General features: G+C 40.2%; 1 protein-coding gene across 1 annotated transcript; it reads left to right on the forward strand.

Annotated features, from left to right (window-relative positions):
- Positions 1–254: 254 nt before the first annotated feature.
- Positions 255–9,443, forward strand: steap4 (STEAP family member 4). The gene is made up of 8 exons (XM_033981525.2): positions 255–469; positions 1,945–2,052; positions 2,588–2,658; positions 2,945–3,029; positions 6,932–7,210; positions 7,683–7,777; positions 8,263–8,416; positions 9,135–9,443. Exons 1-8 carry the CDS (start codon positions 278–280, stop codon positions 9,441–9,443), a joined length of 1,293 nt encoding a protein of 430 aa, XP_033837416.1. The 5' UTR covers positions 255–277.
- The last annotated feature ends 1,710 nt before the right edge of the window (positions 9,444–11,153 follow it).

Consider the following 11,153-nt stretch of genomic DNA (forward strand, 5'->3'; position numbering starts at 1 on the left):
ATAATCTATTCCGGTAGTAAACTATGAGAACACAGTGATAACTTAATAGAGGTCAATGGGGTGAAAGGGTCATATCAACATAACAGTCACAATGCGGCCTGCACCCTTCTGCACATGTGATAATGATGTAATAAATACAGATAATAAAGTGTAATAAATATAGTTATCAAAAAAGGGATTGCCCACACTTCAGGTCAATATCCGGCGTCGTAAAATACTCAACAAAAACCTCACATTCTGCACTGTCTGCATTCAAGTGTTGACCGTGGTAAGTGCAATGTCAGAGGTGACGCTAGGAAGCTTTCCCCTGGGTCCCGTGGGTGCAGGAGCAGCTGGGGAGCCCCTGTGTATCTTTGGGACGGGGGACTTGGGGCGCTCCCTGGGTCAGCGCCTGCTCCAGACTGGATACAGGGTGGTGTACGGCAGCCGCAGACCGGACAGCTGTGGGCCCGTACCACAGGGAGCTCAGGTAAGGCTCATGTGGAGGAGGAAGAGGAGGATGGAGGGAGGGAAAGAGGGAACGAGGGACCTTGGGATACTGAAAGAGCTAAGAAGGAAAAAAGAGGATTAGAAAATACTTTGCACTGTTTTAAAAGGAGGGTATATTGTATCACTGATTTAGTTTTAACTGCAAAAACTCTAAACACGATGGTCAAATTGTTGAGATTTAAATTTAGTGTTTTGTAATCAGAAGAAAGAATTACCCTCACAATAGTCTCTCATTTGGGTTGCCAGTTCCTGTGACTGTGACCAAGAAACACAAACCTAAAATGTCTCTCTTACTTGAATCATCACTACCTAAACCCCAGCACCTGCAGCCAATCATTAGTCAGTGCTAGTGCAGCCTCTGCAGCTCAGTGAGTGAATTCTATAGGTTTTGAGTTTTCACATAAGGTCCATGTGTCAAACTCCACATCATTTTATTTGGCCCTCGACAGGGTCAATTAAAAGGTATGGTGGTCTTAAAATGTCATTTTATCAGTACGCAGTTACACAGACATATTTTTACATCTAGACAAATGCATATGAAATATTTGTAACCTGAATAAGTAGTAAATACAAAAACAGTTAATTAACAAGTTGACATAACAAGACATAAGGCATGACCTGTCCAGATACTGACAATGATGTAATCTCGTAGACCATGTGTCCTCCGTGCAGGATAAGGCACAGGCGACCCAGGTTCAGCCGGAGGTTTATTGCTATGAAGGCGTGCCAAAATGGTAGTATCCATCTAGTAGCAAGAGCTGTATAACTATAAGTAGCAGTAGTGAGGTAACAATCGCACAGGTGGTTAGAGAGTTGGTGGTTCTGATTCCTTTCTAAATCTGCCATTGTGTCTTTGGGGAAAACATGGCTCCAAAATAAGTGTCATGATGCAGCTGTGGCGTCAACTTCACAAACAGCTTAATACCAGCCTATAATAAATAAAGACGATTGCACCAGTCGCTATAACGGCGTTGTGCTAGTACAAGAAATGTGAACACAGGCCGAGCTGGTAGTGACCTTTAGTTGTTTATTTACCTGCTTGTCCTTATGGATATGTAATTACCCTGTCTGGAATGCTCCACAGTATGGCATTAAACTTAAATAATTGCACATTTATTCAACTGCAGCTGAATAATTGAAATAAAATGCACTGGAAATAGAAACAGAATGTACTGGAAATGTACTGTCAGCAATGTCACCTCTCCACAAATGTGACTATTAACCTGGCCTGGCGATGTCACTTGCTTGATGTCTCCATGGAGGTAGATAAGTTTAATGCCATAGTGAGGAACATTCCAGGCAAAAGGGATAACATTTCCATCCATGGAGACAAGAAAGTGACAGGCCCTCCACCAGAAAAATATACAGAATGTCAGTCAAATGTGTGGTAATTAGATACCTCTGGAGCTGTGGCAGGAGCAGCGTTGCTATATCTGTACGTGTGTATGTTTACAGGTGATGAGCCATACAGACGCAGCCAGTGCAGCCAACCTCGTCTTCTTATGTGTGCACAGGGATCACTACGACTTTCTGCAAAACATGGCGCCATATCTGAAAGGAAAGGTGAGAAATTGAGGAAAGATGACATTTTTATTTCTTTATTATTCTTTATTTACATGCATTTAAGTCAGGGGTCTCAAACTCAGATTAGTTGGGGGCAGAGTCTGGGTGAGGCTGGGCTAAAAAAAAAAAAAAAAAAAGCTTTGTTAAAATCACAAAATATCCTCTTGCGGGCCGCATTTGGTCCCCGGGCCGCGAGTTTGATACCCCTGATTTAAGTATATTTAAAGGTGCACAGATGTAACTTGTCTTCCACATGTGCCTGGCCTGATCCACAGACATTGTTACTTCTCTAATCTTAAACTTGGCCTGATGCCACCCCGCCACCTGCTTGTCTGTATTGACATGGATAAGGTTATTGCTGTACAGTGGAACATTCCAGACAAAGCAATAGAGACAAGAAGGTGGTAAAAAAGTTACATAGTGCAGGTTTATAGAGCATTTATCCCTGAACTAAAGATCACCAGTTTAACGTCAGATCACGGCGCTCAGTCTCAGTCTTTTCTGTGTATTTAGTCTTTGTCCCGTCTGTCTGAAGGTGTTGGTGGACCTCAGTAACAACCTGAAGAAAAACATATACCCAGAATCCAACGCTGAATTTCTCCAGAGGTAAGTCGACCCGTCCCATTCACCCATTCTCAGCAAAACGCAGCTAATAGTAGGGGACTTCTTTTCAACATGCTTAGTAAATAAACAATATTATTTCATGAAAGAGCTCACAAATGCTCCAAGATGTGCAGAAATAAAAGGTGCTGCAAGGTTACGGCTCCCTCTGTGGGACATCCTGCCGCGTGTCTTTTCAGCGGTGGTGGAAAACATTGATTTGGAGCGTTTTGTGGGCCTTTCTTTGAGCTGGCAGACAGAAGCTAAAGTCCGCACTGTGTGTTCTGTACAGGCTGGTCCCCGGAGCGGCGGTGGTGAAAGGCCTGAACACGCTCTCTGCCTGGGCGCTGCAAAACGGACAGCTGCAAGGAAAACAGGTGAGGCGAGAGAGCGAGGAGAGAAAGCGTTCGATAAATGATTTCAGAGGAGCAAAGCGGAAAGAGTGGTATTTTTGAACACCTAAAGCGAAATATGAGTTGCAGATTTAAATCTAAAACAGCAGTGTGATTTATAAACAGCATTTCATTTGATGTTTATTAAGAACACGAGAGCAGACACATGATCCAAGCTAAATTAAAAAGAGCATATTATAAAAAATTAAAGTAGCTTCTTGTGTGATGATGTTCTCCTGTCAAAACATGCTGGAGATATATTTTGTTTTTCAGATATCCAGACACCAAGGCCCCATATTCCTCTTGAAGGGTTTTGTAAATAATATTGGCTGTAAATCTGATTCCTTGTTAGCTGAAATACAAAATCTTGCAATAATATTAAATAAAGTGTTGGAAAAAGGGTTAACACACTGAAAACAATGCCAGGCCACATCAGCTGGTTTGAATCTGATTTATAAGTATGACCAGATTATATAAAAACAACTTTACATCTGTGGAAGGAACTGTGAATGCTTTTGTCATAGTTTTTTGTTCCTTCCTTGCGTTTTGGTGCTATGAGTTTGGTATGATTGGAGCTTTTTTGATTTTTGAGCTTTTATCAGAGACACCTTAAGTTGCTAGGGCTGTATTTTGTCAAAAAGCTACAAATTACACAGTGGTAATTGTTAAAAGTATGTTAAAAGTACAGTCCTGGAGTTCCTGGGTCTGTTTTGGTTGTGTTTTATTAGCTACAGAGCTGTGGAGCATGCCCATGTTTTGTAACCAGGAACAACACCTTCTCTATTAATAGCACCATTTCCTCGCAATACTTGCATCATTTCAGAATTTATAGCTCAGCGGCTTATTATTGATCTTCGTCTTTCTATAACTGTTGCAATGAAGAGGAGGCAGGCAGCGCTCATCTGAACAAATAAACAAACTCGCTCTGGTTTCAAAGTCAGACAGACCAGTGAGCGCTGCGGCTTCCCTTTCACAGCTACAAAGAGAAACTCCAACTCCAAAAACGCAGCAAACCTCAGGAGACCAAACCTGGATCTGCCTCCAGCCTTACTGCGCAACACACACACATGCACACGCACACACGCACATGTAACACACACACACGCACATGTAACACACACACACGCACATGTAACACAGCACTGCTCTCTTTTCTCTGCTAGAAGTATTTGAATATGTCTATTGGTATGTTTACACGCACCAAGAAAAACATGTTGCGCTCGTTCATTACAATGTTTTTGCTGAATTGCTAAAAAGATATATCAGTGTTATCATTTACATTGGCACTTCAGTTGTTACTCTTGGGACGTTTACTAAAATATACAAGTGTCAGCATTTGCCCAATATAGAAGTTATGTAATCATTGCTGATATTCCAAGCTCAGTGGAACATTCCAGGCAAAGCAATGACATGGAAATAAGCATAGACTGTCGCTTTTCTGGCTCCGTTGACTCTGGCTGCAGTGAATTGGCCCCTCTTTTTCCGTAACTGCTGCTGGAAGATGCATCATTTTGGTCTTAAACGGTTCATACCTACATGATTCTGGTATTTTTATTCTCCTACTGTATCCATAAATCAAGATATGAACATTAATAACAGACAAATCAGGTGTCTTCTTTCCCCGATTTCACTCCCACTAGCGTTAGCAACAGGTTTGATTGACAGCGTTGACGTCACACTTCCTTACTCCCCGTCTTTATAAAATCTATGTAAATAAGCAGGTGACAAAAGTTGAATAATGCACCTTTAATTTTTATTTTTTCTGGCATTTGAATTGAACTTTTGTACTTGGACAGCCTGATCATGGTGTAAGGTGTCACAGAGCGATGACCACAGTCTGACCGTGAATGTTCAGGCCTGTATAGAGTCAGGGGCTTGTTAAAGTCTTCTATTCCCTGGACAGCCATTTGATTATACTCACAGTGGGGCCAGGCCTTGGTCATTTACATTCAGATAGAGATTTAGTGTGTCTCTGGTGCAGTAATGTGTGGAGACATGGCGCCTGCCTGCTCCACTTATGCCCACACCTGAGGGAAAGTGCTCAATTCCTCTGACTACGCTGTGCGCTCATCACTGCTCTCTCTCTATTATTCTCCTTTCTCCCTTTGTTTAGTCTCTCTCTTTTCTCCATTCTCTCTCTCATTCTCTTTCACTCTATCTTCTCTCTCTCCCTCACTATGATTCCTCTCTCTCTCTTTGTCTCATATGTCTCCTCTCCTCTGTCTCTCTTTTTCTCCATTCTCTCTCTCTCAGTCTCCCTTTCACTCTCTCAGCCTCTTTCTGTCTCCTCTCTTTGTCACATCTCTCTTCTCTCTCTTTGTCTCTCTTTTTTCTCCATTCTCTTTCTTTCTCTCTCTCTCTGCTTCTCTCTTTGTCTAATCTCTCTCTCCTCATTCTCTCTCTATTTTTCCATTCTTTCTCATTCTCTCTTTCACTTTCTCAGCCTCACTCTTTCCTCTCTCTCTTTGTCAAAAATCTCCATCCTCTCTCTGTCTTCTCTTTTTTCTCCATTCTCTTTTTCTCTGCCCCTCTCATTTTCTATCTCTGTCTCTCTCTGTCTCTCTCTCTCTGCCTCTCTCTTTCTCTTTTTCTATTCTCTCTTTCACTCTCTCTCCTCTGTCTTTGTCAGATATATTTCTCCTCTCTTTTTTCCCCATTCTCTCGCTCTCTCTTTCTCTGCCTCTCTCTCTCTCTCTGCCTTTCTCTCTTTCGCTACATCTCTCTCTTACTCTCTTTCTGCCACTCAGCCACTCACTCTTCCTCTGCCCCTCTCTCTCCCCCCAAACTGTCCTGTTCATTCCTGCCCTCTTTCCAAAGTCCTTAATCGTCTTATCACAGAGCCGTCAGCATGTTAAAAAGGTTTAGTCAGCACACTTAGATCTAAAAGTGGGATTACACATTGGGTGGTGGTGGAGACTTAAAATGAACTGTATGTACAGAGTCTACAGTGGGACGAAGTGGTGAGGAATAATCTTTATAATACGTTTGCACATTTGCGCTCAGTTTGTTGTTGATCATTGGAGGGACCATTTTTTAAATATATTTTTTTCCTAATCAATTTTGAACCCATGTTTGATATGAGTTGAAATAATAATAATAATAACAACATAATAATAATAATAATAATAATAATAATAATAATAATAATAATAATAATAATAATAATAATAATAATAATAATAATAATAATAATAAATAAAACAACAATAATAAAACAAAAAATAACAATTATAATAATACATTGAAAAATCATTGAAAAAAAATCTTTACATAAACAAAAAAATAAAATCAGTTTTGAACCCATGTTTGATGAGAGTTGAAATAATAACATAATAATAATAATAATAATAATAATAATAATAATAATAATAATAATAATAATAATAACAATAATAATAATAATAATAATAATAATAATAATAATAATAATAATAATAATAATAATAATAATAATAATAATAATGTCTTGGAAAATCATAGAAAAAAAATCTTTACAAAAATAAAAAAATATATATACATAAAGTAAACAAAAGAGCCATGGAACAACCCAATAAGCTCACTACTGCTATACATGTGCATTACTCACATTAGAAGTACGTTTAAATGAACACTGAATGTAGTTTTTAGCATCTTAAAATCTCTGTTGGTTTAAAATTCCAAGTCCTGAGATGACACAATACCAGTCTCTATCTCCAAGCTGCAAAGAAACATATTTGCTCTAAACCTATGACTCAAACAACAGCCGTCGACAGTGGCTCACATTTTCTGTTACAAACACTGCTCTTACATCACTGTTATTGTTTCATGCCTTTATCTTTACACTGTATCTTTATAGCACAATAAAAACACCGAGGCTAATCTTGACCCTGAACCCTGTGCCCTTGTAGACGTTCATATGCGGGGACAGTGCCGAGGCGAAGCAGGCGGTGTTAGAGGTGTGCACCCGGCTGGGCCTTTTGGTGCTGGACAGGGGCGGTGTGGGTGCGTCCCGGGAGCTGGAGGACTTCCCGCTGCAGCTCTTCCCAATGTGGAGGCTGCCTCTGAGCATCGCCCTGGGCCTCAGCGCTGCCTTCTTCTTATACCTGCTCATCAGGGACGTCATCTATGGCTATGTGGAGGACGGGAAAGACATCTCATTTAGGATCATGATTGCTCTGCCAAATAAGGTCACGTTTTATTCAGGAAATCACTAAAGAGCCTCACAGTACATTTGACTCATCGGTGCTTGGTAGAAACACTTGTAATAAACGTAAATATTTGATAACATTTTCATTACAACTATAGTGAATATATACCTGAACATTCGTAGTGCAAATAAAAGTTTTGATTAACTCTATAATTTAACTTTAGCAGCTCTCCAGGGACAGACAGATGTGGTCTAGACCTCTTCAACACTTATTTACATATAATAAACGAAAGGATTTTGCTCAAATACGCAATATCAGACTGAACTTGGGAACTCAAAACTCCACAGTATCTGCTTGTACACATACTTTCTGCACTGACACATGTGCTGTCCATTCTCTGCAGAGCTCGTCAGTAACTCAGGGAGACTTAAGTGCCCCTCAGTTGTGTAGAAACAAGAGTATTTTATATAATGAATGAACTGAAGAAAGAATCCTATTGCTCATCTTTCAGGTCTTCCCCATTGTGTCACTGGTCATGCTGTCCCTGTGTTATCTGCCCGGGGTGATTGCCGCTTTCATCCAGCTCTACAGAGGGACTAAGTACAGGTCAGACAGAACATCTGCGTGTGTTTTAATCTACTGCGAGTTTAGTTTAGAAAGCTAGGGCAGTCGAAGAGGTGGGTTAAAGAGATCTGTTGTCCCGGGAAATCATCCAAGGGGCTCAGATTGAAACCTTCTTCCTCGGACGTGGGCGATATGACAAACTGATCACAATTTTCAGTTAAATATTATTGTGTGTTATTCAAAATGGCTTTTAAATATTCATTTTCTGAACTTAAGAAATACAAACTTTCAATAATTTCCACCCATTTAACACAAAAAATCATCCATTGCCCAAACTTCAAACTGCATCCTAGGACAGAATCTCATATGATTAATTGCACAGCCTTGTTATTTTCTCTCAAAGTGGGCCCCTGGGAGCCTTTATGGTCGACCCGTTCACAACAGGTGGCCATTATACACCAGGGTTTGAATTTGAACACTATAGTAGCCTCTGGTAGTAACTTCTGTCTTACATTATACTTTTGCAGGCGCTTCCCGGACTGGCTGGACTGCTGGATGCTGTGCAGAAAGCAGATTGGTCTATTGGCTCTTGGTTTTGCCCTGATCCATGTCCTCTACCTATTTATTCTCCCCATCCGCTACTCCGCCAGACACAAGTTCATCTCCCAAGTGGTGGACGAGGTTTGACTCTCACTGATCACAAAACTAATCAAAGAACAAGTTCATAGTATTTGAATACACTTGTACTATCCCACATCCAGTTTTGTTATCAGCATCAAAGAAAGGAACTACATTAGAGCGTGATTTGGTGTATTTTAGTGTAGTAAAAACCTCTACATTTAAGAGTTTCTTACAAAGTGTTAAGTGGTTACGAGTGGCATGAGCGCATGAGTCTAAAAAGAGTCATTTTACACTTTCAATGTCAGGTAGATTCTTTAGATTATGTTTTTAATTAAGAAAAAGCTGATCTTTTCCATCTCAGCAAAAGCAGATATGAAAGATTGAATTTGTACTTTTTATTTTTTATTACTTTTTTCCATTAATCCAGCTTTTTCTTCTTATTCCGCAACCTCAACCCTCCTCTGCGGGCCCTTTGACAGAAAGTTTGGGGCCTGGGGCAAGAGGTCTCACATGGGCCTCCTTCAAATATAAATTAATAGGAGGAGAGACCAGTTCTGGGCCCCTAAGACTCTGGAACCTGGGACAATAGACCTCTTTGTGCTTCCCTGTCGACTCTCCTCTCTTTTTCTTCACTTTACCATCATTGTTCAGGCATTAAACATCTAGCACTTTTCTGGCATCTTTCACACACAATCTTTCCCTGCATATTCCCAATAATCTTGAGTCTAGTTTGCTGGTTTTCCATCTCTCTTTTGTTCATGCTGGGGTTTTTTTTCAGATGAAGAAGAACAAGACGACCCCGTTTTACTTCGATAAGACAATTGCGTGGGGCACGGACTCTCTGATGGGCCTGGGGGTCCTGGGCTTCTTCCTGTATGTGCTTTTGGGCATCAGCTCTCTGCCCTCAGTTGGAGCCACTCTGAGCTGGAGGGAGTTCAACTTCATCCAGGTCAGGACTGCTCACATCTGTGCATCTGCAGACTTTATCACAAAGGTCACAGGGGACACAGGAGTACAGCCTAACAGTTCTCACAATCGCAAGTGTTTTTATTTTACTGGAAGAAAACATCGTAATCTAGTGCCATAAAAAACAAATAATAATCAAAGTAAATGAGGGCTGGGCTGAATATAAGTTTCAATAGCTGCTTTTACGATAGATCTTCATATCTTTTTTATTGAGCTTGTGTCCTTACACCTCAAAGAATTTTCAGTTTGACTAATATTACACAAATGGAGATTTTAGGGAGCTATTTACTAAACATTGCGTTTAGAGGTATTTTGACACCACAGTGTGATAAATATATCTATTAGTCGTGACCCAGCAGCTTATCGGATTGTTCTAAGGCTCTCTTTTTTTACTGTTTTTGCTAATGCATCTTTAGAGATTTGGGAATCCAGCCAGTACACTCACTTTTTCACTTTTAATCCCTATGTTGTATAGAAAACTACATGCAAATGTATATCTTTCACAAATTATATTGATATATTGCCTAGCCCTTAAATTGCTAAACCAAGGATAAAGAAGAGCTACCGCAGAAACAAACTATGAAAGTTCAGTTCTATGGAGCTCTATCTAACTGCAAAAAAAACTAAAGCAGAATTAACTTTAAACTCTGCCAGGGCTGAACCAGGTTTAAGACAATAACAAGAATAAAGCAGGACTACACCAGAACTAAACCAGGGCTTAAACAGGAGGCAATACAACCAGGTCTAAACTAACTATTCTATGTCTAAAATGTGGGCCTTGCAGGACTAAACCAGGACTAGAATTAAAAATCCCAACTTTGTGTCCTGAAGACCTGTGGATTTCAGCACTTGAGTTGTACAGTTCTACTTATATGACTGTTTACATGACATTGTGCTTATCACAGACACATGCTGTTACTATCAGTTCACACACATTTGGTGCCTCTGAGAAAATCTTGATTTAGTCTTTTCAGTGTTTTACCGCTGAGCTGTTGAGGTAATATGTCAGTGGCACTTGTCTCCCGTGAGCGTAGTTAACTAGCTGGCTAACTCAGGATCTAAGAGCGGAGGAAAGCGAGCTGGACTTTAAATGTTAAGTTATTCATTAAATAGAATTATGGTGCCAGGTTATAATCCCCAGGCAGAAAATTGTTAATACGGGTCACGGGCCACATTGTGTAAAGGGCAAACTTCAGATGGAAAAAGCAGGCCTAAGTCGAGCTTATCCTTATGATCTCAAGTTATAACATGCAGCGATAAGGATTCAAGAGTCATTAGTGCTATTTAGAGGGTTTAGGGCCTAATGAATCGAGTATTAAACATATTTTGTGTAAATATAATTGCATAAGTCAGAGGGAAATATATATGTTTAAAGGAAATATACTTTTCAAATTGTAATTGTATAGTATGTATGTAGTAGGACGTTAGTAATGGTGGTAGCACAGACTGTATAATGAAGTGGACTAAGGGAGTGTGCCGTCTCCAGCTAGAATGTTGTCGAGGCTAATAGTTATGGGGTGAATTTGGAGCAGAATTCCATATTTAGAATTCCGACCTCCAGTATCATAGTATCCAAAGAGCCAATCTGGAGCTGTTGAAGGTAAAGCCCTGTCTTGCCCACTGTGCTGGTTTAGCATGGAATGGGGCCTTAGCAATGCTGTCAATCAAACCTGTTGCTAATGCTAGCTGAAGCAACCTCAGAGAAAGAAGACGCCTGATTTGTCTTCATATCTTAATTTCTGGACAAAATAGTGAAATAAAAATACCAGGATCATGTAGAGTGGGCTTATACAAACATTTTAAGACCAAAATGACAGCAGCAGTTTTTCAA

This window comes from Periophthalmus magnuspinnatus, chromosome 16, assembly GCF_009829125.3.
Source record: "Periophthalmus magnuspinnatus isolate fPerMag1 chromosome 16, fPerMag1.2.pri, whole genome shotgun sequence".
Lineage (NCBI taxonomy): Eukaryota > Metazoa > Chordata > Actinopteri > Gobiiformes > Gobiidae > Periophthalmus > Periophthalmus magnuspinnatus.

What these genes read in the sequence shown, in the direction of transcription:
- steap4 (XM_033981525.2), top strand. Translation starts at nt 278, where the DNA reads ATGTCAGAGGTGACGCTAGGAAGCTTTCCCCTGGGTCCCGTGGGTGCA. An exon ending in CCGTACCACAGGGAGCTCAG is followed by an intron (nt 470 to 1,944) that starts GTAAGGCTCATG and finishes GTATGTTTACAG; the next exon opens with GTGATGAGCCATACAGACGC. An exon ending in CGCCATATCTGAAAGGAAAG is followed by an intron (nt 2,053 to 2,587) that starts GTGAGAAATTGA and finishes GTCTGTCTGAAG; the next exon opens with GTGTTGGTGGACCTCAGTAA.